At 39.6% G+C, this 26,763-nt stretch overlaps 2 protein-coding genes across 5 annotated transcripts; one reads left to right on the forward strand and one right to left on the reverse strand.

Moving 5' to 3' along the window:
• Positions 1 to 661: 661 nt before the first annotated feature.
• Positions 662 to 6,849, reverse strand: fabp2 (fatty acid binding protein 2, intestinal). Its single transcript, XM_058384424.1, has 4 exons — positions 6,558 to 6,849; positions 5,803 to 5,975; positions 4,889 to 4,996; positions 662 to 887 (listed from the first exon to the last, which is right to left on the reverse strand). The coding sequence occupies exons 1-4, from the start codon at positions 6,622 to 6,624 to the stop codon at positions 837 to 839; spliced, it is 399 nt and encodes a 132-aa protein (XP_058240407.1). The 5' UTR covers positions 6,625 to 6,849; the 3' UTR covers positions 662 to 836.
• An 8,368-nt stretch (positions 6,850 to 15,217) lies between these two features.
• On the forward strand, positions 15,218 to 19,722 carry LOC131349065 (macrophage mannose receptor 1-like). 4 transcript variants are annotated; one of them, XM_058384412.1, is made up of 6 exons: positions 15,218 to 15,289; positions 15,469 to 15,518; positions 15,836 to 16,207; positions 18,161 to 18,493; positions 18,607 to 18,698; positions 18,910 to 19,722. In XM_058384412.1, exons 2-6 carry the CDS (start codon positions 15,482 to 15,484, stop codon positions 19,018 to 19,020), a joined length of 945 nt encoding a protein of 314 aa, XP_058240395.1. In that variant the 5' UTR covers positions 15,218 to 15,289; positions 15,469 to 15,481; the 3' UTR covers positions 19,021 to 19,722. The 4 variants fall into 4 exon arrangements, with proteins under 4 accessions (XP_058240395.1, XP_058240394.1, XP_058240396.1 ...); XM_058384411.1 differs by having other exon boundaries at positions 15,219 to 15,289; positions 15,405 to 15,518; XM_058384413.1 differs by having other exon boundaries at positions 15,223 to 15,289; positions 15,446 to 15,518.
• The last annotated feature ends 7,041 nt before the right edge of the window (positions 19,723 to 26,763 follow it).

Genomic DNA, 26,763 nt, shown 5'->3' on the forward strand with positions numbered 1-26,763 from the left:
TACTCACCTTTACTCAGCTGTACACACCTTTACTCAGCTGTACACACCTGTACTCAGCTGTACACACCTGTACTCAGCTGTACTCACCTTTACTCAGCTGTACACACCTTTACTCAGCTGTACACACCTGTACTCAGCTGTACACACCTGTACTCAGCTGTACACACCTGTACTCAGCTGTACACACCTTTACTCACCTTTACTCAGCTGTACACACCTTCTGATGAATCAGCTGTAACAGGAAGGATCAGTGTGGAAATACCTGCAGCTTTCTTAAACACATCACTGCACCTGAGCTGGGTCTCTTTTATTCAGAAAAACTGAATAATTCACACATGACTAATAATCCTGTTCCTATTATTATTATTAATATTATCATTATTAATACTAGCAGAGTAATTTGTTTCATTCATTTCATTCTCATTTTATGCCATTACTACGATAGAACCCTTTATATATTGTTAATTCTATATTATATAACATTAGACTATTTTACAAACTTTATTTGCTCAGTGTTAATACAGGTAAGTGAATTTTTCACCATTTTCTAAAAATGGTCTATTTAAAAATTTACTCTAATCTAAAATCTACTCTGTGTGAGGAGAAAGCATTGTGCATAATCAAATGAATCATAACAGTAAAATCAAGCTGAGAAACAAAACACATCTGAAAAGTGACTTTATTTCCATAAATATGAGAATGAGCAGGGAATAAAGAGCAAATGCCCGGGAGAGTGAGTGTGTGTGTGTGTGTGTGAGAGAGAGGGTGGAGCACTGTCGCAGGTGATGATGGAATAAAACTGGGCAGGTTTCTGACAGGACGTGGTTCTGACGTGTTTATGCCCTCTTGAAAATCCTCTTTGCCTCCACGCCTTCATAGCTGTAGCTCTGTACAAACACACACATTATCATTTTATTGTAATAATGTGCTTTAAATGATGAGGCAATAATAACGAGAATCATGATTCGTCTACCTCTGTCTGAAAAAAACATAACATTACAGTTTTACCTCTTTACAAAGTACTGGTACTGGAGACTCCTTCCATAGTGTTATAGAAACACGTTTTTCCTTACAGAAAACTTTTCATTTGTTTATCAGTCAAATGCCATAACAGTAACACTAAGAATAATGCTGAGTTCACACTGCAGGATTTTCAGAGTGGTCAGATCACTGTTGTGATCTAACTCCTCCCCAAATTGACCGCTGCCCTGTGTCTCACTCTCTTATTGGCTGTAGGTCATCGCAAAATATTTTTCAGTCACAACTCCTGTCACTCTGAAGCATTTTGAGTTGCCGATTCATCTGAGACTCGGTCAACTCGAGTTTTTGGTCATTCACACTGCGCAACTGTCACGTGCATGCACGCTCCGCTTTGCCTTGATTTTGTAAAAGTAGTTGGCGATTGAAAAGTCGTGCAGTGTGAACTCGGCATAACCCTACAGAAACACTAACAGTAACACTAACAGTTACAGTAACAGTAACAGTAACAGTAACACTAACAGTTACAGTAACAGTAACAGTAACAGTAACACTAACAGTTACACTAACAGTTACACTAACAGTAACAGTAACACTAACAGTAACACTAACAGTAACACTAACAGTTACAGTAACAGTAACAGTAACACTAACAAATACACTAACAGTAACAATAACAGTAACACTAACAGTTACACTAACAGTAACACTAACAGTAACAGTAACAATAACAGTAACACTAACAGTTACACTAACAGTAACACTAACAGTAACAGTAACAATAACAGTAACACTAACAGTTACACTAACAGTAACACTAACAGTAACAGTAACAATAACAGTAACACTAACAGTTACACTAACAGTAACACTAACAGTTACAGTAACACTAACACTAACAGTAACACTAACAGTAACAGTAACAATAACAGTAACACTAACAGTTACACTAACAGTAACACTAACAGTAACAGTAACAATAACAGTAACACTAACAGTAACACTAACAGTAACACTAACAGTCACAGTTACACTAACAGTCACAGTAACACTAACAGTCACAGTAACACTAACAGTAACAGTAACATTAACACTAACAGTTACACTAACAGTAACACTAACACTAACAGTAACACTAACAGTAACACTAACAGTTACACTAACAGTAACACTAACACTAACAGTAACACTAACAGTTACACTAACAGTAACACTAACAGTAACACTAACAGTTACACTAACAGTAACACTAACACTAACAGTAACACTAACAGTTACACTAACAGTAACACTAACACTAACAGTAACACTAACAGTAACACTAACAGTAACAGTAACATTAACACTAACAGTAACACTAACAGTTACACTAACAGTAACACTAACACTAACAGTAACAGTGACACTAACAGTTACAGTAACAGTAACAGTAACAGTTACACTAACAGTTACACTAACAGTAACAGTAACAGTAACACTAACAGTTACAGTAACAGTAACAGTAACAGTAACACTAACAGTTACACTAACAGTAACACTAACAGTTACAGTTACAGTTACAGTAACAGTAACAGTAACACTAACAAATACAGTAACAGTAACACTAACAGTAACACTAACAGTAACACTAACAGTTACACTAACAGTAACACTAACAGTAACAGTTACAGTAACAGTAACAGTAACACTAACACTAACAGTAACACTAACACTAACACTAACAGTAACACTAACAGTAACAGTTACAATAACATTAACACTAACAGTTACACTAACAGTAACACTAACACTAACAGTAACACTAACAGAAACACTAACAGTTACACTAACAGTCACAGTTACACTAACAGTCACAGTAACATTAACACTAACAGTAACACTAACAGTAACACTAACAGTAACACTAACAGTTACACTAACAGTTACACTAACAGTAACAGTAACACTAACAGTAACACTAACAGTTACACTAACAGTAACACTAACACTAACAGTAACACTAACAGTAACACTAACAGTTACACTAACAGTAACACTAACACTAACAGTAACACTAACAGTTACACTAACAGTAACAGTAACACTAACAGTAACACTAACAGTAACACTAACAGTAACAGTAACACTAACAGTAACAGTAACACTAACAGTAACAGTAACATTAACACTAACAGTAACACTAACAGTTACACTAACAGTAACACTAACACTAACAGTAACACTAACACTAACAGTAACACTAACACTAACAGTTACAGTAACACTAACAGTTACACTAACAGTAACACTAACAGTAACAGTAACAGTAACACTAACAGTTACACTAACAGTAACACTAACAGTAACACTAACAGTAACAGTAACACTAACAGTAACAGTAACAGTAACACTAACAGTTACAGTAACAGTAACAGTAACACTAACAGTTACACTAACAGTAACACTAACAGTAACAGTAACACTAACAGTTACACTAACAGTTACACTAACAGTAACAGTAACAGTAACACTAACAGTAACACTAACAGTTACACTAACAGTAACACTAACAGTTACAGTAACAGTAACAGTAACACTAACAGTTACAGTAACAGTAACACTAACAGTTACAGTAACTGTAACTAACAGTAACAGTAACACTAACAGTTACACTAACAGTAACAGTAACACTAACAGTAACAGTAACACTAACAGTAATACTAACAGTTACACTAACACTAACAGTAACACTAACAGTTACAGTAACAGTAACACTAACAGTAACACTAACAGTAACACTAACAGTTACAGTTACACTAACAGTAACACTAACAGTTACAGTAACAGTAACACTAACAGTAACAGTAACACTAACAGTAACAGTAACACTAACAGTTACAGTAACAGTAACACTAACACTAACAGTAACACTAACAGTTACAGTAACAGTAACAGTTACACTAACAGTAACACTAACAGTAACAGTAACACTAACAGTAACACTAACACTAACAGTAACACTAACAGTAACAGTTACAGTAACACTAACAGTTACAATAACAGTTACACTAACAGTAACAGTTACAATAACAGTTACACTAACAGTAACAGTAACACTAACAGTTACAATAACAGTTACACTAACAGTAACAGTTACAATAACAGTTACACTAACAGTAACAGTAACACTAACACTAACAGTAACACTAACAGTAACACTAACAGTTACAGTAACAGTAACAGTTACACTAACAGTAACACTAACAGTAACAGTAACACTAACAGTAACAGTAACAGTAACAGTTACAGTAACAGTAACAGTAACACTAACAGTTACACTAACAGTAACAGTAACACTAACAGTAACACTAACAGTAACAGTAACACTAACACTAACAGTTACACTAACAGTTACAGTAACAGTTACAGTAACAGTAACAGTAACAGTTACAGTAACAGTAACGCTAACAGTAACAGTAACACTAACACTAACAGTAACACTAACAGTAACAGTAACACTAACAGTTACACTAACAGTAACAGTAACACTAACAGTAACACTAACAGTAACAGTAACACTAACACTAACAGTTACACTAACAGTTACAGTAACAGTTACAGTAACAGTAACAGTTACAGTTACAGTAACAGTAACACTAACAGTAACAGTAACACTAACACTAACAGTTACACTAACAGTAACAGTAACACTAACAGTAACACTAACAGTAACACTAACACTAACACTAACAGTAACAGTAACAGTAACAGTAACAGTAACAGTTACACTAACAGTAACAGTAACACTAACACTAACAGTAACACTAACAGTAAGACTAACAGTAACAGTAATAGTAACAGTTACAATAACAGTAACACTAGCAGTAGTACACCGTGTGCTGATGTTGAGGTAATTTGGGTTGATTCTCACCTGTACGAGTTCATCCCCCACAATGTTCCTGACAGTCGTCAGAGTTTTGCCGTTGTCTTTACGGACAAAGCTTCCCTTCAAAGCATCACCCTCCATCACCCAGGAGCCCTGTGTGGTCAAAGGTCAGAAGGTCAAAGTGGAGGATCAGTGTAACTACAGCAGGGTTATCTTATCTCTGTGAAGATTCTCAGTCATCCAGGTGAAGTTATCTGGAAGTTGTTAGATTAAAACGTTTCACTATGCAAGTTCAGTCTTGCTGAAATTATTTTCCTTGTTTTACCCATCACACCTGTCCCATCACAACTGCCCTCATTACACCTACCCCATCACAACTGCCCTCATTAAACCTGCCCCATCACAACTGCCCTCATTACACCTACTCTCATTACACCTGCCCCATCACAACTGCCCTCATTACACCTACTCTCATTACACCTGTCCCATCACAACTGCCCTCATTACACCTACTCTCATTAAACCTGCCCCATCACAACTGCCCTCATTACACCTACTCTCATTACACCTGTCCCATCACAACTGCCCTCATTACACCTACTCTCATTACACCTGCCCCATCACAACTGCCCTCATTACACCTACTCTCATTACACCTGCCCCATCACAACTGCCCTTATTACACCTACTCTCATTACACCTGTCCCATCACAACTGCCCTCATTACACCTACCCCATCACAACTGCCCTCATTACACCTACCCCATCACAACTGCCCTCATTAAACCTACACCATCACAACTGCCCTCATTACACCTACTCTCATTACACCTGTCCCATCACAACTGCCCTCATTACACCTACCCTCATCACAACTGCCCTCATTACACCTAAAGCTAAAGAACCCTGCTCGTGTTTGAAAGTCACTGCTATAATGAGTGTAATGTGATGGAACGTACAGAGAGCTCGGTTCCGTCAGCGAGTGAGTACTCGAATGTGACTCCCAGAGTAAAGGCCAGCTCCAGTGTGCGGAAGGTGCTGACCTCCTTCACATGGAACTTATCTCCATCCTGTTCCAGTGTAATCTTCAGGTTATCATGGGCCGCGAGTTTCCTCTTCACCAGATTAATGCCTGAACACACACACACACACTTATTGAACTGTTTTAATAAATGATGTTATATTTTCATACATGATGTTTTATATATAGCTTGTTAATGGAGTTCTGCTCAGAACCCTCAGCAGCCGAACCTCTCTCTTTTGAAGGATGGGAAAAAATAAGCCAGGCAAAGTGTTGAAGAACCTTTTATATCTAAAAAGTATTTTTTTCTGTGCTGAATAACCTCTTGATTTTGTTTGATCAGTGTGATCAGTGCTGTGTGATGATCTGGAGTGTGTACGACTCCTCTTCCTCCACCACACACTCCACACTCACCTGCAGCCTTAATGTTCAGGTCATTGTGGAAAATTGTTTGTATAATAACTTTACAATCCACAGGTGATTTTTCATGAAGCTGCTTATTCACAACATTACACAACTTCACAACCTGAGACAAAAGCCCTGAGAGTGAAGTCTAACAGAAATGTGGTTCTAATTAACATTAATTAACACCCTGATATATTCATTTCATATAATTAATTCACTTAATAATTAATCACTGAAGTTCAGATATGAAAAGCGTGAATACAGTATGTGTGTGTGTGTGTTTCTCACCCATTTGCTCCATGAACTTGTCATAGTTCTCACTGCGGTCCACTTTCCATGTTCCGTTAAATGCCATGGTACCAGAATGTCTTCAAAAGGAGAGTGTGTGCAAGAGTGTGTGTACACTGGAGTGGCCCGCTCATTTCCTCACACTCCTCCTTATATACACACACTGATGAGAACACACACCCTTTTCTGAGGCTTTATCTTCGTGCTGATGTGGCTGAGTAAAGCTGAATCTCTGCATGCAGGATGTGTAAGTGGCAGACGCTGATGCACTGTGGGAGCTGTGTGAAATGGACTGTGGCAGCTGTGGGAAAACCCAAACAAGTGAACGCTTGTTTTATAGAAATCTCTCAGAGCTGTGTGTTTAACTAACGAGGGAGTGGGTTGTAGGACCTGTTTGCTATGAGGAGGGTGTGGTGAGACGAGTGTGTTGTGTAAATGCAGTGTGTGGGGTGTGCATGGTAGCAGAATACAATGCAATGAGATCACAAGCTAACCAAACATATGTATATAATTACACTCTATATGACAAAAGTATGTGCACCTTTCACTCCTTTCCATCCATCACACCCTTATGTACTTACTGAGGTTTATTCACCTTTGCCGTTATAATCAGCTCTACTCTTCTGTCAAGGCTTTCCATTTGATGTTGGAGTGTGGCTGTTTGGATTTGTGTTTCTGCTACAAGAGCTTTACTGAGGTCAGACACTGATGTTGGGTGAGGAGGTCTGGTGGTGTTCAGGGCTCTGTGCAGGACAAGTTTTTCCATACCAACGTAACACACCATGTCTTCATGGTCAGTTTGTGGGAGCAGAATAGGAAGAAACACACCAGTGTTCATGCTCTCATACAAAGACCACCGAAAGGTTCCAGAAAAGTTCTTTGTGTCTATGAGAAGCTCTTTCAGATTGTTGTAAGCATCTACTCTAAGGGCAGAAGCCATTAGGGTGCTAGATGAAGGCTGCGCTGTGTATCACTGACACTATAAAGTGTTATTATGCCTCATGCCCTTCTCTGTGGCTCTGTGCAAAATGATGAAATGTAATGTGGTCATTAGGGATCGGCAAATTACATCTTAGCCGTTATCAAGACTTTTTGCAGATTTGGATTAGATTCAAAAGCTTTACTGTCATCATATACTCGTTAATCCTGAGGGTGTGTCTGGGTTCAGGGTAAGATGTTGAGTAATGGTTTATATCCAGTCAGTATACAAGCAGACTGCAGTATGTGTTTTACTGAATTATGCCTTAAAATGCATTGCAACTACTCACAAAATAACACTAAATATTTCATTTTTTTTTTACTAATGTTAAGTGTGTTTTATCTGCCATTATTTCAGCCGTCTCTCTGGCTTTATCAGGGTCTGTGTGTAAATTATTAACAGGCTAAATTACTCAAGACATTTTGAAAACATTTCTGTGTCATTTGTTAAAATGTTTTATAAACTGATGCAGTCATGTCTGCAGTGTTACTCTTTAAACTGATTTAAGTCATTCTTTAATCAAAGAAATGATGAAAAGTTGTGGATTTATCTCCAAGCATGCTGCAGTTCAGCCTTCTAAAACTAGAGGTCGCTGTCTAAAATCTAATCAAGTTGGGTTTCCTGATAAAGCTTGATCTCAGCAACTTATGCTGGGTTCACACTGCACGACTTTTCAGTCGCCGACTAGTTTAGCAAAATCAAGGGAAAGCAGAATGCTAACACAGATAGCGGTGCAGTGTGAACACAGAGACTGAATGCTAACACAGATAGCGGTGCAGTGTGAACACAGAGACAGAATGCTAACACAGAGACTGAATGCTAACACAGAGACTGAATGCTAACACAGAGACAGAATGCTAACACAGAGACTGAATGCTAACACAGAGACTGAATGCTAACACAGAGACTGAATGCTAACACAGAGACAGAATGCTAACACAGAGACTGAATGCTAACACAGAGACTGAATGCTAACACAGAGACTGAATGCTAACACAGATAGCGGTGCAGTGTGAACACAGAGACTGAATTCTAACACAGATAGTGGTGCAGTGTGAACACAGAGACAGAATGCTAACACAGATAGCGGTGCAGTGTGAACACAGAGACTGAATGCTAACACAGATAGTGGTGCGGTGTGAACACAGAGACTGAATGCTAACACAGATAGCGGTGCAGTGTGAACACAGAGACTGAATGCTAACACAGATAGCGGTGCGGTGTGAACACAGAGACTGAATGCTAACACAGATAGCGGTGCGGTGTGAACACAGAGACTGAATGCTAACACAGATAGCGGTGCGGTGTGAACACAGAGACTGAATGCTAACACAGATAGCGGTGCGGTGTGAACACAGAGACTGAATGCTAACACAGATAGCGGTGCAGTGTGAACACAGTGACTGAATGCTAACACAGATAGCGGTGCAGTGTGAACACAGAGACTGAATGCTAACACAGATAGCGGTGCAGTGTGAACACATCAGTGATCTGACCACTCTGAAAATTGTGCAGTGTGAACTCGGCATAAATCTCGCTAAAATGGCCTGTGATAAGACAACTTTCCAGTGTGTGTGTGTGTGTGTGTGTGTGTGTGTGTGTGTGTGAGTGTGTGTGTGTGTGTGTGTGTGTGAGTGTGTGTGTGTTTTAATGATTGCCTTCATTACTTCATTACTGATAATAAACCCACACTGAACTGAAACTCACTGATTTATGCTACATTTATTGCATGCTTTACACTCCTGCATTATTAACAGTTTGATTTTAAGTTTGTTTGCAAAAAAATAAAAAATTTAGCACCAGCCACCAATGACGGAGACATTTGGTGTGTGTGTGTGTGTGTGTGTGTGTTTAAAGGCATATTTATTCCAGATCTTTACATCTCTCTGTGTTTATAAAATCACTTTCTGCTGCATTTAAAAGTGTCTTGATCTAAATTTTGGCTTTATCACACACTCCTAATCCATACACAGCAAACCGGGTGAGATAAATAATGTACAAAGGTTTATTTTTATTGTCAGGTGACTGTGGGTGTCAAACCTTTTCCAGATAAACCTTCCTCTGAATGGGATCAGGCCATAAATGTGCACTCATGAGGTCTGATTACACTTATCACCTCATCTCCCTGCTTTACTTTGACCTTTATTGAAAGAGTGAGGTCAACCTCCAACTCCATGACACTGACTATAAATATCAGCTACATTAATAGAGTAAAGGAGAGGTTTTATTGTAGCAGTGAAGCGATGCCGAAATGTTTAATCAGGATGAAGCAAATACAACAGAACTATGCGGTCAAGATGGTCTAGAATCCAAACAAATTTGTCTAGAAGACCAGACTACGACCCCATTTACATCATACCCGGATCGGATTCTGATCGGATTTCAATAGCATTCTGAGTTATGAGTTTTATATATAGTTACGCAGAAATCAGAACTACAGCTTATATATAATTATTATTATTTTTTATAACAATTCTGGTTTTATAAGGTTTGGTTGTAACACATGTGCTATCTGTGTTAGCATTCAGTCTCTGTGTTCACACTGCACCGCTATCTGTGTTAGCATTCAGTCTCTGTGTTCACACTGCACCGCTATCTGTGTTAGCATTCAGTCTCTGTGTTCACACTGCACCGCTATCTGTGTTAGCATTCACTCTGCATTACTGATGTATGGAAAAACCCGCGGCTGCGTCAAATGTGGGAGTGAGGCGCGGGCAGAAGTGGCGTTTTCTTTTAATAAAATACATATAATTTTAAGTTATATAAATAAAATTATAAGTTTATTGTTTCTTTGCGGCCCGGTACCAGTCTGCGGCCTGGTGGTTGGGGACCCCTGAGTTAACGGACCTTCTGCTGACGGTAATGAGTCCAATCAAATGAGGCCAAATATAGAAAAACAATATTGATTTGCTAACAACAAAAGTGGTGCGGGTTCAAGGACAATTTGAAAGAAGCCAATCAGAGCTCAGCTTCAAGTCACATGCTTTTCTAATGTTTACGGAGCAACAGACACACTCGTGTGCCACCCCGTACACACACACATGCACACACACACACACACACACACACATACAAATGAACGAAATACTGTTTTGATTTTTTATTTAAATAAATGATAATATGTCTAACAGTGGAATAGTAGGACTAAATTATTTTAATTTGTTATTAAAATATATAATTATTGTTAATGTGTTAAAGTAGCAGTCTTCTCTGGCTAACTTTAAGGGGGCGGAGCCCCAGCACCCCCTACTGACCGGCCGCCACTGCCTACATCAGTGGTGTCTATAAACACCGAGAACAGAAGATGCCTCAGTGGAACAACAGTAAAGAGCCGTGATGAAGTCATGAATCCCTGAGACTGGAACTCTGTACACTTTCTTCTGAAATGCTGCATCACTTCTCAATTTATTTTTTCAGCGCTAACATGAGCGACGACATCCGAAGCTTTGTTCCAGCACAAAAACACCACTGCCACAGAGACAGAAACCCTGCTGTGTGTTTACAGAGTCCTTCAAGAAACTAGTTTGAGTAAATATGTGAAATACAACTTCTTTTTCTTTCTTTTTTTTTTCCAAGATTCAAGATTCAAGAGTCTTTATTGTCATTTCCCCCACATGTATCTGACGCAGTACAGAGTGAAATGAAACAGCGTTTCTCCAGGACCTGGTGCTACAGAAACATACAACATAAAGTGTACAGTGTGCAGCTAGGTGCAAACAGAGCAACAACAAGACAGTGCAGAAATAATAAATACAAAAAAGACAACACAAAAACACAGGACACTTAGCGCCGAAAAAAGAAAAAGAACGTGCAGTGAAATGGAAATGAAATGAAATAAAATGAGATGATGATGAACTTTGTGACCTGACAACATGTATTATGTAAAAATACAGAAGCAGCGGTTGAGGAAGTGCAAAATAGAAATAAACATAAATATAAATATAGCAGCAGATGAAATAAACACAAGGGTTGAGGTAGTGCAATAAGTATAGAACAATATAAGTTATGTGTGTTTTATACATTTGGAATCAACAAAGAAATGAATTAGGGTTGTGATGATGTGTGTGTTTACAATCTCATGAATAATCACACGCAAAATCAACAAGCTAAAAAACATCAATGTAATATTCTCTTTTACACTGAAAGCCCAATTGAATAACGGGTGATGGACTGGGGCTGAGTTAAATGTGTATGTGTGTGTGTGTGTTTGTGTGTGTGTGTGTGTGTGTGTCAGTCAGTAGCTTAGCTGTAATGTCTAGAAGTTTGCGATAAGAGCATATTGTTTTCTTTATACAGTCTATATTTGGTGTACTCCACTTGGTTTTAATGTTTCAACTTCAGAATCTTCAGAGGATTGTACTGATTTGTAATCAGAACCACAATCCTACTGCAGCCTCCACTGACCCTCTTGCTACACTGCCCACATTTTATTTTTTACTGAAATTAGTTTCATGTCGTTTGAGTGACCTGTGACCCGTGCTCTCTGTCTGTGTAATCTTCTGTAATAAAATGTCCCTCAGGGATCAGTGTGAACTCAGTGTAGTAATGAACTAGCTGCACTTCAGATATTTCACCACCAGATGTCGCACCTAGTGCTTCAGATGATGAGCTGTTTAGAAGCAGCAGGCGTTTGAATGAGGCTATAATTCCTTCTGGGCCTTTAAATGATTTTATTGTGCTTGGGGTTAAAGCTGATGTGTATGATGATGATAGTAAATCAGTCATACTATTGCACTAGTGATATGATCTATCTGATCTAATCTGTTTAAAGCTGCTTTTTAATCTCACAACCTCATCAGCTGATCTAAAGGTCATCAGTGATATTACTGATTCAGTGAGATAGGAAAGATTACATCTGTGAAACATTAACACTTCTGATAAACAGATAAACAAGGGTTAAATTGTGACTTTTCTGAAACGTCTACATAAATATATGTGTGAAGAATTTTTAATTCGAAATAAAATTTGAGGTAATCGGTTAACTGACCAAATGCAAATGATTATTTGGTTATGTTTCTGGCTCCATTGCACTGAAACTCACAAATTCAGAAGAAAATATTTTTTATTCCTGGACACACCGATTTTATTTGCATTAATAAACCCGACAGATGCAGAGGGTGTGAGAGTGAAGAGCAATAAAGAGAAAACTCTGTGTAAAGCTGGAGGTGTGTGTCATTTACGTCACTCTCAGGATTTGTCTCCACTTATTTGTTTAGACATTTCAGCATGTAGAAAGAGGAGGAGTGATATGAGAAGAACGTCTGATATCTCAGAGTAAACGTGTGGCTGAAGATTGATATTAAAGTTTATTACGTGATTTGAGTGGAAGGATCTGTAAAGTTGCCTACTATAATCAAGATGTATAATGAACCCGTGTTTCTGTGGCAGAGACAGAATTAGTGATTATTAAAAAATGTGCAGATTTGAATACAAAGTTTATAAAAGACTGGAGAAGACTTTAGAAAGGCGACAGGATTTTAGTTCACTGTAATGAGCGCAGCGGTGTGGACACTAAAAGTCCCCTGTACTGCAGTGACAGTAGAGATACTCAGGGTAAAATATTACTCCAGTAAAAAGTAGAAGACCTCAATTTCAATTTCTGTTTGAGGTAAAGTACAAAAGTAAACAAATGCACTTAAGTAAAATAAAAAGTAAGTAATCTTGTCATTATTTGTGAGAACTTTTCATTTTGTGTGTGTGTGTGTGTGTGTGTGTGTGTTTACAGGGCACAGGTATTTGTGCATGGACACTACACAAGAAACAGGACCCTTATATAAAGACAGGGTCTGTAGCGTGTAAACTGTTTCCTACATAAAGTGCTTAAAAATGAAAATATAAACATCACAGCAGAAGAAAATATGAAGTTTACATACAGCGGGACAGTCTGACGTGGTCACTCGTACAGAATAACTAATGTGTGCTGGACACTCCTGTGTCCTGGGAATCAGTTTTAAACAAATGACCAGTGAGGATCTGAGCAGATTGACTTTAACAGAAACTTGTTGCTCTACAGATTCAGAGGAAAAGGTCAAATTCAGTGAATATTTCAGTATTCAGTAACTAATGCTTTGGTGTGTGATGGACAGTTACAGTGTTTGTGCAGTAATCTGATTCTGCTTTACATAAAAAACTATGAAAAGAAATGTTACTTGGTGACCGGTCAAATATCAACAATAAAAGTTGAGCTCTTGGGTTATTGTGTTTCTGTAGAACATCAGTAACATTATTGTAGACTGCTGCTCAAGAGTTACTCATTACGTTAGCTTACTTAGCTAACTAAAGCATAATAAGCCATATACAACATCGTTAAGATAATGACAGATTTATTCACATACACAATAAAATCCTTCATTGCTGCGAGCTAACATTAGATTCATATTAAAGAAAATGGACATTGTGATGACCACAGGATGTGCTGACCTCTACGTTTTCACCAATGTGAATTATTGTAAGAAGAAATCCAAAAAGATAAGTTTGTTCAAAAATAATGCACATGCTGTAGCTGCGTATTATTAGTTGTAGGATAACTGCTTTTTTTCTTTTTAAAAAACAAGTAATGAGAGATGTGGAATAATGTAGTGGAGTAGAAAGTACGATATGTTACTTTAAAATGTAGTGAAAGTAAAAAGTCTCAAAAAATGTTTATAGTTTACTAAAGTACAGATACTGGAAACTTAAGTACAGTAAGAAATTATATTTACTTCATTACTGACCACCACTGAATAAGTGTCCTGTGACCCCAATGGGTGTGATTCCTGATGTGTGTGTTACACAACTGCACACTAAACTAAAATAGTAAGTACAGATGTCAGTGTTTATAGAGTAAGCTTCACTCAAGTCGGAGTTGTTTATTGTCACTATTCGATCAGGCCGAGTGTCCTCCTGATACATGCCTCATTATTATTCCATAATCTCTAGAGAAATCCATAATAGTTAAAAATAAATGTTAAAAAATGTTCATTCTACAATGTCTGATTGCACATTAACACACTGATCAGTTTTATACTCTGCTGTCTGTTATTTATGTTATGAATGTAAAACAGTGGCATTTGCATCTGTTTGGATTCGACACACAAGTGGTCAGTCTGCGGCACTCTCTGAAAGACACTGGCACTCACTTTGCTTGTTCCAGATGACCCTTCCATTACTTCACTCCAAACACATTTCAGGTGTGTGAATAATGAAGTAAATCATTTAAAAACATTTCTTTGTGAAGTGCTACTTGCAGTTAGCTGCTGTATTATGCTTATTGTTTGGCTCTGTCCTACTCTATGGTCATGTATGTGATAAATAAAATTAGACTTTTTTTAACTTTAAAATAATCGAACTGAGAATCAGTCTCAGGTGGACCACTGATCAGTTTCTAGAACCGCATCCCAACTGCATTTCCATCTGCTTTGATTAATCTTTTAGGTAGAATAGGAAAATAAGGCCAGGTGTATTAAATAAGCTATTTAATATAAAACAAATAGTCAGGTCCGTTTGAATTATCTTTCTGAAAGATGCTGGAACAAACAATTATTTGCCTCCTCTACATTTGTGATGAATCTCTAAACTGTTGTCTGTCTAAACCCCTTCTGCCTGAATGGATACATTAGCAATTTACATCTGCTTTTATTAGGCCTTTAGGAAAATTAGGTAAATAAGGTCAGGTGTCTTGCAAAAGATGAGTCACAGAAGCGAAATAGCAAAGTCACTTTGATCAAGCTGTCTGAAGGACTAGGACACATTGTTTGCTTCCCCCAAATTTCAGGTACCTTCTAATGCTTTTGCTTTATAATCCACTTAATAACAGCAAAACATTTGAAAGAGTAAGAGTAAATTCAGGGTTTTGTGTATGTGGATGTGGAAAAATTGTTTACTTTCAGTTAGGTGACTTAATGCAGAGTTACTGTGTTGATTTTCTGAGGGATTTTCATCACATTTCTTCAGAGACACATCAGTGATGAAACAACATCTGTTCATACTCCTGTTTATCACAGGTGAGAAAAGTGTGTGTGTGTGTGTGTGTGTGTGTGTGTGTGTGAGAGAGAGAGAGAGATTTAAATCTACCCGTGTGATACAACAGTATTAGCAATGTGAGTAACTGGTCTGAATAGTTAATAGTTTATTAGTGGTGAAACTGCTCAGTGTGATCTGTGGTTTAAAAATATCAATGTGAATGGAGACATAGACCAGCAGGCCAGCTGTATGAAATGGCTTACCTATGGCATTAATACCAAAGTCATTTTTCTGCCAAATTAACATTTGTATGCAGAATATAACATGACATAATATGCATTAAACCTCTGTTCTGCAGGAGTCCTCCCTGTCACCCAGACTATCTATCGCAGGTTCCACCTGAACCTACAGGGGAAGACATGGAGTGATGCTCAGGCTTACTGCAGGGCCATGTACACTGACCTGGCTACCTTTGAAAATCATGATGAAGCAGTCAGAGCTCAAAATATAGCACAGAGTCAATCCTTGACTGGCAGCACTTGGATCGGACTTTACAATGATGTCAACAGCTGGCGCTGGTCAATGGGAAATGAGCCACTAGGAAGTTTCAGAAGTTGGTGTTACACTAATCCTGACAACTACGCTTCTAACGAATATTGTGCTGCAGTAGATGTGCCCGGGTGGTTTGATAGTTGCTGTGCAACAACATTCCCCTTTATCTGCTTTGATGGTAAAGAACAAATTATTTTTTGATTTGCCATTTGGTCAGAAGGCAAAACATTCAAATTATCAAAATGTGTGTAAGTCATGATGTTTTGTGGTGTGGTGTCAGATCACCACTCATCTGAGAGACTTCAGTTCTCCTAAATGTTTGGTTGACTATTTAGCTATTTAGAAGTTTAAGTGGTTTTTAATCTGTTACATCATTAGGTAAATTTGGCAAAGTCCTGAGCAGTGAATTGGTTTAAAACTGCCAGGAAAAGTTGGATGCTTGGATGAAATTAAGTGTGTTGCAGATCTTGCCTTGGTTCACAGATGGTTGTTCCTGTGTGACACAGATGATCTATTATTTTGTACCAGTTCTTTTCTATGAATATACTGTTGCCCTGTTTGTGTTTGAATACAATCGGGAAGGATTTTTACACTTTCTAATAGTGGCTTCGCGTTGGCCTAAGTTTGGTTCACGGACCTAGTCTCCCTCTTGGACAGCATTCTTTGGTAGATTCCCATCATGAGAGATCTTCTCTCTCAGGCATAGGGGGCAATCCTACACCCCTTCCCCAAGATGTGGAAGCTCTGGATCTGGCCCCAAAGGGTGACCAGTTCCTGGAGTCAGGCCTCTCATCAGACATAGTGGAAACTCTAGAGCTGTTGAATGCTAGAGCTCCCTTCACTAGTAGGCTATACACACTGAAGGAGAGGCTTTTTCACCTCAGGTGTGATCAGCACAGTCAGGACCTAGTTCACTTTCCAGTCGATACACTGCTGGAGTTCCTACAGTCTCGCTTTTCTCAGTGCCTGACCACCTCTAAGTTAAAAGTGTACGTAGCCATGGTTGCTGCAAATCATGAACCTGTCCTCTGGGGCATCTTGGGTAAGCACCCTCTGGTCTTTCATTTTCTGCACACTGCCAGGCAACTGAGGACATACTGCAGACCACACCTCCCCTCCGGGGACCTCTGGAAGCTCCCTTTGAGCCCATGGAGTCAGCCTCTGAGAAGCTTCTGACACTAAAAATGGCTTTGCCCTTAACCTTGGCTACCCGTAAAAGGATAGGACCCTTGCCTGCTCAGAATTTGCCCCCACATGTCCAAGGCTATTCTGCACCCCAGGGCAGGATACATCCCCTTGCAGGCCTTCTGTCCTCTGCTTCATGAGTCGGCAGAACAGGAGAGTCTGCACTTGCTTTGCCCATTTAGAACCCTGAGGATGTCCATGACTCAAGCTTGTGGCTTATTTGTCTGCTTTGAAGGCCAGAAAAAGGGCAATCAGCACCTGGCACACTGGGTAGTAGAGGCCATTACCCGAGTATGAGGCATGCAGTATTGCTTTGGCTCTAGGCAAAAAAGCTTACTCTACTAGGGATATCTAATGGTCCAGTTCCCTGGCCAAACTTTATCAGGTTCTATAACCTGGACCTGGACCTCACTCCAGGCTTCCAGGTGATTCAGGGCTAATTGGTGTTCTGTTCTTGGTTCTCTTGTGTTCTCTCACAGCCTCTGAAACAGATATCGACCCATATTTGGTGGCATGGGTATTAACATTCCTATAGCACCAGCCATAAAGCAGCACTGACTTCCCTCAAAAGGAACTACACCAGGTTATGTATGTAACCTGGTTCCCTGATAAGGGAACAAGATGCTGCAACATCCTAAGCATCCACCCACACTTCCTCCAGACAAGTAGAAGCTGGAGAAATGTGATGTAAATGACCTTATATGGACTTGTTGGTGGATATTCCCTCATCACATATTGTATCTGAGCCAATAAATTGCCACGTGAGCTTCTGACACAACTGCCTTGATGAAGTGTTTCCATAGCATCAGCCATGATGTAGCATCAATTCCCTTCGCATTTATCCAATCTATACCACTGAGCAGTTTCATTTTTACATTGACTTGTTACTCTGACAGTATTTTTTTCATACAGAAAGGATTAATTGAGTGTTTTTAAATCCTCACAGGAAGATACACTGGCACCAGCAGCTATATTTATATCTCTACTGCCATGATATGGTCTGAAGCTCAGAGCTATTGTAGACAGCATCACACAGACCTGGCCAGTGTAAGAAACTCAGCTGAAAGCTCAGTTATAATGGCAATGATCCCAGGGCCAACTTGGATTGGTCTGTTCAGAGATTCCTGGAAGTGGTCAGACCAGGCAAATTTCACCACCATTACCTGGGCAACTGGAGAACCTAATAATGCTGCAGGAAATGAAAACTGTGCTTGTTTAATAAATGGTTTGGGTGTTGATGTTCCATGTTCACGTCTAAAACCTTTCTTCTGTGAAACAGGTGAGATAAGTTTAATTTTTAGACTACTTTTATTTTGAATGTATTTGTAAACATATGTGTGTGTGTGTGTGTGTGTGTGTGTGTGTGTGTGTGTGTGTGGTGTCTACCTTTAGTAATCAAAGGAAAAAAGCAGATTGCCAGAGTGAAGGTCCAGTCCGATCAGGATGTGAAAAGTCCTGCAGTTAAGGCAGCCATCTTGGATAAGGTGGGTCTGATCCTCTGCTGTTATATATACAGTCTGTTCCTCATTACTGCAGCCAGAACCTTCATCAAACTGTAAAACATTAAGTATAAACGATATGATTTAAATTATTTATTAATGATAAACATTAAGTATATAATTTATTAGAGTAATAATTTCTTTACTCTCTCTGTTCTGCAACGTTTCCTAATAACCCTTATGTTCTGTTCTTCAGATTATGCAGATGCTCAGTGGTCATGGGAACATCACTGTCAAATGGAGAGAGCAACCAGATGGACTAGTATTTAATAAGATTAAAGAAAATACTATTGCAAATATTTGTTAAAGTTTGTATCTGTGGATGCTGTTCAATGCTGTGGGGTATCACACAGTACAAAACTAGATGTGAGACATTACTCCTAGACAAAACTCTATATTGTGTATCGTGTAGATGAAGAATAGTGTACTGTATAAATACAACATCTAGTTCACAATGTGTGATAGAATGTGTGTAATATTAGCACTGATATAAAATTCAAGCATTTCCAATTATCTGGCTAATCCTGAGCTTTAGGTGTTGAGATCCACAGTTAACTGTCTGCCATACAGTTCAAGATCTGCCTGTAACCAGATCCATAAAAGTCCCAGTAGGTAGCTCCTGATGAATTTAAGACTAGATTGTGTATTATATGTTTTTAATTTAAAAAGATTTTTACATTGTGATTATAAAAATTGATTTCATTTAAAATGTATTCATAGAAAATAAACTTTCCATAAAGGTTTCCCATAGGAACAATACTGAACCCTAATGACCTGTTATTGCTTCTGTCCAGTTCCATGCCTCCATGCAGCCACACTTTTACTGTCTTGACTTGAACTTGAACAAGAAACAATGAACACTTATTACAGATGTCCTAAGAAATGGACCAGTCCATCCCGCATTCCAAGCCAGTTTTTTAAAATCTTGTTTTCTTAAGCTTATTTAAATCAAAGCTTTTTTCTGACTTCCAGATTTACATTTTTTATTTCCACTCATTCTGTACATTACTTTATGGCATTTATGGTTACACTTTTGGGAACTTTCTTTCTGCAAGCATTTTATTTTCCTGCTTTTAAAGTAATGTTTTGCTGTACCTTGCATATGATATTTATGCAATCTATAACTGGTCTTTAATTTATCTTCATAAAAGAACCATTCATGCCTCATTTTTTGTCATTCAGCATTTACTAAAATTTACTCTATGAAAGTGACTGAAATTTATGCTGAATTAAATTTTCTCAGACTATAATTTACATAGGACTGAAAATGTACTTAGACTGCAATGAACTCAAACTGAAATTTAAACTGAATATTTCTAGGACTGTAATTTACATTAGACTGAAACTTACATAAACAAATTAACTTTGGACTTAAATTTGCTTAGACTGAATATTTCTAGGACTATAATTTACATTGGACTGAAATTTACCATTATTTACACAAATCTGTGTAATTATTTAATACTACAAATCTACCAATTTAATGTAGAGACAATTAGATGATCTAGAAACTAGCATTAACATTTACAGACTTTAGGCTGTCTGAATGTGAAGAGTAACCACTTTCTTCCACTTTGAATAGGGAAAGTATTTTTTGGGGAAGGTGTGGAAGTAAGTAGATAAGGACATGGTTTGCATAAGCTGTCCTACAGGGTCACAGAGGACACCAAGACAACAGAGATATCACAAGGCTAGTCACATTAAGGTACCTTCTAAGCGCTTAAACTGGAGATGGAACAAGACCATGACACACACTGAGTTTTGTAACGATACTCCAATATGATTGTAAAATACAGTATCTTAACAAACATCTTTGGCTGTCAGAAAATGTTCCGCTGATCAAGGTGTATTTGGTATCACTGTTTTCTGAAATAATCCACAGAATCTAACCAGACTGGTTTCATGACAAGAGGCTGAAATAGAAAAGAAATGTGAAGTTATTAGTGTTTTAAGATTTTTTTTTTTTTTTACCAAAAGATGGCGCTGCCCCCAAGCTTTAATAGTAACTTCAGGACATGGTCACTTATTCTATTTTGCATGTTTTTGTGTTTTTAGTTGAACTCTGCAAATTAGTTTTCTTTGAACAAGAACACTGTGAACACCAAAAACCTAAAACCTTTCCTCATTCTTGTAGATTCACAGTTTCATGTCATTTGTTGTTGTTTTAAATTTTACACATCATCTGCTTTCATGCTGAAAATATTCATGTTCACATACAGCATCCATACTGCTTCTAAATGAGTTATACTATTTTAAACACAGTCAGTTCTGTACATGAATCCTAACGGTCTCATACAAAATCACTGCTCTGCCTTTTAATATGTTTAAGTGTTACTTTAGTTTGTAGTTGTGAGTAAAATAGGAAGTCTCAGATCCTGTCCCCAATCCCAAAGTGTAGTCCTCTGTAGAGTTTAGTTTAGTAAATCATTTTGTGGGAGTTTGAACACAAACACTCCTGTAATAAATCAGACCTTTCTGCTAAAACCCTGAAATCTCAGAAGGTAAGATCTGATGTAGAACTGGAACACTAGAGGGAGGTTCTTTACTTTTTTACTGCTGTATCTAATGCCAGTGTGTGTGGGAGGTAACCGATTCGTCTGTTGTGCCGTAGTGAGTATTTAGGGATTCAGCTCCAGAGATTTTTTATTCCTTACAGAAGTGTTTGTATATTTCTCCTTAAATCTTCTACAGTAAATGAGGTACAAATATAAACAATGTACATAGTTATTATTATCTTTATTTGTTCATACAGAAATGTATGTCATGGTATGTCATGGAAAGTGTCACGTAACAGAGTTCACAAACAGTATTCCACAAAGCTCGGGGTAACACAAGGTGAATCAGGTAACAGAGTTCACAAATAGTTATCAACAGTGCTGGAGATTCACAGGGTAGCATTAATAATCCACAACAAAGAAAAAGTGAAAGGAAACAGAGTTAGGGTTAAGGTTAGGGTTAGTTCTTAGGGTCAGTTAGTGGCCTTGGGAATCTGAGGGAAATAACCACAAGGTTGAGAACCTTGGGTTAAACCTTGGGGCCCTGGGACTCTTGAGCTGGGCGCGGATGGGGCAGACAGCCACAAACTCACAGATGTCCTTTCTGGCCGAAGGCCACAAGAAACATTGCAGCAGTAGTGCCAGGGTGCATCTGGAGCCTGGTGGCACAATATGCAAGAGTTGTGGCACCATTGGAGGACCTGAGAACGAAGGGGTTCTGGGACAAAGAGTTTGCCCTTCGGTAGTGGCTTGGCTGGACACCATTGGAGGACCTGAGAGCGAAGGGGTTTTGGGATGAAAGGTTTGCCCTCTGGGCAGCCTTCAGGAGTATTTGACTGTACCTGGCCTGTTGGACCTTTCTTTCAATGTCCAGGCATAAGACTTGGATGACGATGGAGGAAGGGAGAAGTCGTTTCTTGGTCAGTTCCTTTTCTGAAAACCTTCCAAAGAAGAGTACCCATCAGCTTTTTTATGGTCCGTCCACACAACAAAAGATTGCTCTGCTCCTACCAGCCAAAGGTGCCAATCTTAAGAGTCAGCTTAATGCCCAGTAGCTCCTTTACACAGGTGGCATAGTTGCGTTTGGCTGGACTCAGGAACTGTGAGAAGAAGACATAAGGGTGTAGGTGGTTATCCTGGGATTTGCATTGCGAGAGCACTGCCCCCACCTGAGGTCTGAGGCACCAACCTCCACGAACTGTAGTGTGACATTGGTCAGGGTCAGGATGGGAGCAGAGGTGAAAAGTTTCTTGAGCCTACAAAAAAATTTGCTTGGCCTCTGAGGTCCCAAAGAAGGTTGGAAGTGAGATGTTGGGGGTGGGGGTGGGATTTGAGGCAAATAAATTTACAATCAAAGTTTGCAAACCCAAGTCAGAACTGCTGGAGCTGTTTACTGGACCGAGGACAGGGCCACCCTTTGATGGCCATGATACATTCAGGGTCCATCTGTACACTTCCATCTGAGAGTATGAGGCCCAGGAAGGTGCTGTGAGGGATGTGGAACTCACCCTTTTTGGCCTTCATGTGAAGATGGATCTACAGCAGGTGCTGGAGGACAGCTTGGACATGATGAATGTGCTCCTTCAGGGAGTGGGATTAGATGATGGTCTCGTCAAGGTAGACAAAGACGGTTAGAAAAAAAATAGCTAAGCATATCAAAGAGGGTGTCGTTAACCAGGGCTCGGAAGAAAGTGGGTGTGTTGGTCAGGCCAAATGGCATTACTAAGTATTCATAGTAGCTGGTGGGTGTGTTAAATATTGTCTTCCATTCATCACCCTCCTGAATAGACACCAGGTAATAGGCATTTCAGTAGTCGAGTTTGGTGAAGATTGTGGCCCCCTGGAGGAGCTTGAAGGCTGATGACATTAAGGGCAAGGGGTAGCAGAATGCAAACATGATGGGGCTTTAGGAGATGGGATGACGAAAAATGACAGCCACTCTTGATGGTTTTCCGGCATGGTCACCAGTAGGGGATTAGTCTGGCATTACGCACTTTAGAGGACTAGCAAGTTGCCCCAGGAAAGTGCAAGCTGTCCCAGGTTACCACAGTATGCATGCCACCTTGCCGTTTTGGGGTCTAATAGGTGACAGAGCCCAATCTCCATGGGCTGAGGTGGGACTGGCTGAAAAGTTGAAGACTGTGCCACCAGGGATCATGGTGAGGCTGAGGCACCTGGGATGGCCCACTGGGGACTGGGAAGGACACTGCAAGAAGCAGGATAATTAGGTCTTCCAGTCCCGGTGGGAGTTCATGAACGGCGTCCACCATAGGAAATCTTAAACAAGGTTTGAGTAGCATCTTTCTGGAATGCAGCATTTTCAAACACCTTGCAGAACTCACTAGATGGGCCTTGCCTGACAGGAGATAGATGACAAAGGCTACCATGGCTAGCTCCAAAGATAAGAAGGAAGGCTGCAACTTGAACATGACAGAGTTCTGCATAAGTAAAGCCCACCAGAGACCTGCTGTTCCATAGAGAAACATTCCAGATGGGACAGATTAGACTCACAAGCTGTGGTTGTGGGGGGTGGTTGGGGCTGGTGGCACCAGAGCTGTGGGTGCAGGAGTGCTGCAGAGCTGGTTCACTCAGCAGGTGAAGTCCTGAGTGGCCCCTGATAATTCCTGCAGTTAACACTCATAGGTAGCAGAGGTCTACATCAAGGTCTCCAATTAGGCCTGGGAACTCGAGGCAACTGCTGAGTCCATGTCTGGCCAGATGGTGTTGTAATGGTAAGTGTCACAAACAACTGGATAGGGCCCAAATGCGGGATGCCAGGCAGAAATTAGTTTAAGGGTTTTAATGAGGGGAAGAGGATCAAACAGTCCCAGGAAACCAGCAGGGATATGATACCAAATGCAAACAGTAATCCATGGGAGCACAGAGGAGATACAGGTAACAGTGTTCCCAACAAAAACAATAATCCACAACACGGAAAAAGTGCATGGAAAAGAGTTCATAAGCAGCAATAATACCACTGGTATAATAATCCAAGAGGCATACAGGAAGCAAAATCCAAAACACAGTCCAGGGTAATCGATAGACAGACAAAGGTAGCAAAGGGCAGGCAAAGAAGAGAACAGAAACAGGCAGAGTAAAATATCTAGAAAATATGGAGCAGAAAATGGTGACTGAAGAGACCATCTGCCAGAGAGTGGTAGTAGGTTGCATCCTTAAATAGCACCGAAGCACAGAAAATAAAGGCTGACCCAGGAAGTAGACAGTCGTCAAACCAGAAGTGCTCGTAGGGATGGGAAGAATACGATAAGAGTGTAAGATGGTGTGTGCAAACCAGATAGTTAAAGTCTCAACATTAAATATATAAAACTGACAAACCTTGTGAGTGATGCAGCATAATCAGATTTTGAAAAACAGTGTATGTAGTTCCCTCAAAGCCGTGTAGGACTACTTCTGCTTTCATAGGCAAAGCCTATATGGTGGCAAAACAAGCTGAAGCGTCTCTGCACTCCCTGGTGGCTGTGCAGGCCTACCAAGCCAATCTACATAGAGCTTGCCCTCCATGCCACCAAGGAAATGACCCATGCCATCAGTCATTCTAAGGCTGCAATGGTTGTCACAGAGAGAAAATTTAGGGCAAAGACAAAGCCTTTCTCCTGGATGCCCCGATCTTCAGGCCTGTAGGTCAACAGGTACCAGAAGGTTAAATGGCAGTTGGTGGCATTTAGACAGCTAAACCCTCACAGCACCCTCCACTAGCCACCCCTGGCCCCAGCCTAGCTCCTACAGGCAGGAGCAAAAGACCAGTGGGGCAGCTCGTGCCCACTCTTGTGGCCGCAAACATAGTGGTAAGCGGTAATGAGTCCTTACTGTCTGGTTGTTCCAGTAGGAGACAAACAAGCTCCATTTTGTCCAGAATGCAGCAGCAAGAGTCCTAAGTAGAACCAGAAGATATTACCTAATGTACAATACAATCGCTTATTTGCTTCAGAATACTGAAATACAATCCTGAAAAATATATATTTCATTTCATTTCTTCTTTAATGTTTGAAAAAGAGCAAAGAAGAAGTTTCGGTCTGTGAAGAGAGATTTCCTCAACATTAGTCTAAATGTCAACAGCAGCCAACATCTGCTTTGATTAATCTTTTAGGTAGAATAGGAAAATAAGGCCAGGTGTATTAAATAAGCTATTTAATATAAAACAAATAGTCAGGTCAGTTTGAATTATCTTTCTGAAAGATGCTGGAACAATTATTTGCCTCCTCTACAATTCTGATCTCTAAACTGTTGTCTGTTCACCGTCTGCCTGAATGGAACCATTAGCCATTTACATCTGCTTTTATTAGTCATTTACAAAAAATAGGTAAATAAGGTGTAATATTCTTATGCCTTGCTAAGAACCAATCTAATGTTCTATAAAAGTCAGATACTGTGTTCCTATTGGTTATGGCAGGTGTCAGCCAGTCAGGGTTAAATGAGTTGGATAAGTTTAGGTTGTGCACTGTTGATGAACGTAATCTCCGAGACAAGCATTTTGTTTCCTGTTTAATAAAAATCCTCATGCAGTGAACCTAGTGTGCATCAGAGCCTCAATATACATATTCTTGTAATACGAAACATAACATAGTGTCAGAGTGAATGGTTATACAAAATGGATACTGCTGGAGTCCTGATGCCCACGATGAACTGGGAAGCAACTAATCTGCCCGAAGCTTGGCGCAAGTTTCAGCAGCACACGGAGCTGATGTTCAGTGGACCGTTAAAGAAAAAGGGTGAGGATGAAACATGCAGCTATCTTCTCTTATGGGTCGGAGAAAAAGGCCGAGATATATTTAATACATGGTCTTTATCTGCACACGAAGCTAAGGTCTTAAAGTTGTATTACAACCGCTTTACAGCATATGTTGAACCCAAAGCAAACGTGATATGTGCTCATTATAAGTTTCACAAGAAAATGCAGGGAGACCGCGAGCCCTTCGAGCAGTTTGTGACAGACCTGTGTCTGCTTGTCAAGGACTGTAATTATGCAAATAGCAACGAGATGATCTGCGATTGCATTGTCTTCGGGATACATTCAACCAAATTGAGAGAGAAACTTTGGCTCTGAATTAACACTTGAAAAGGCGATAGATATCGCTAGATCTCATGAGTTAGCTCAAGCACAGTTGAAAACCATCTCAAATAGTATGAGTACTTCACGTGAACATGCAGTGCACTCAGTCTTTCGCCACACGCCAAAAGGGGCAGTCCCAAAGCAACATAATGCTAAATACACAAGAAACACGTTGAGAATCTACAACACAAAAATGCAATCTCAATGCACCCCAAAGGATGTGGTTACTGTGGAAATAAGCCTCACATTAATTGACCTCTGTGTCCTGCAAAAGGAAGGACATGCAAAATATGTGGTAAACTAAACCATTTTGCGAAGGTGTGTCGCTCCAACTGTGAAAAAACTGTCCATACAATAAGCAGAGAAATCTCAGACCAGACTGAGGAGTGTGACGAACTGTTTATTGACTCAGTAACACAAGGAAGACAAACCTCAGACACCGAACAGGCCTTTGTAAACATTAAAGTAGGCCCTAAACAGCTTG

The sequence above is a fragment of the Hemibagrus wyckioides genome, linkage group LG29 (assembly GCF_019097595.1).
Source record: "Hemibagrus wyckioides isolate EC202008001 linkage group LG29, SWU_Hwy_1.0, whole genome shotgun sequence".
Classification (NCBI taxonomy): Eukaryota; Metazoa; Chordata; class Actinopteri; order Siluriformes; family Bagridae; genus Hemibagrus; species Hemibagrus wyckioides.

Excerpts from the sequence above, each read along its gene's own strand:
- LOC131349065 (XM_058384412.1), top strand. The coding sequence starts at position 15,482 with ATGAAACAACATCTGTTCATACTCCTGTTTATCACAG. Across the intron at positions 15,519-15,835 it reads CATACTCCTGTTTATCACAG|GAGTCCTCCCTGTCACCCAG; the intron begins GTGAGAAAAGTG and ends TCTGTTCTGCAG. Across the intron at positions 16,208-18,160 it reads CCCCTTTATCTGCTTTGATG|GAAGATACACTGGCACCAGC; the intron begins GTAAAGAACAAA and ends AAATCCTCACAG.
- fabp2 (XM_058384424.1), bottom strand. The coding sequence starts at position 6,624 with ATGGCATTTAACGGAACATGGAAAGTGGACCGCAGTGAGAACTATGAC. Across the intron at positions 5,976-6,557 it reads CAAGTTCATGGAGCAAATGG|GCATTAATCTGGTGAAGAGG; the intron begins GTGAGAAACACA and ends GTGTGTGTTCAG. Across the intron at positions 4,997-5,802 it reads CTGACGGAACCGAGCTCTCT|GGCTCCTGGGTGATGGAGGG; the intron begins GTACGTTCCATC and ends TTGACCACACAG.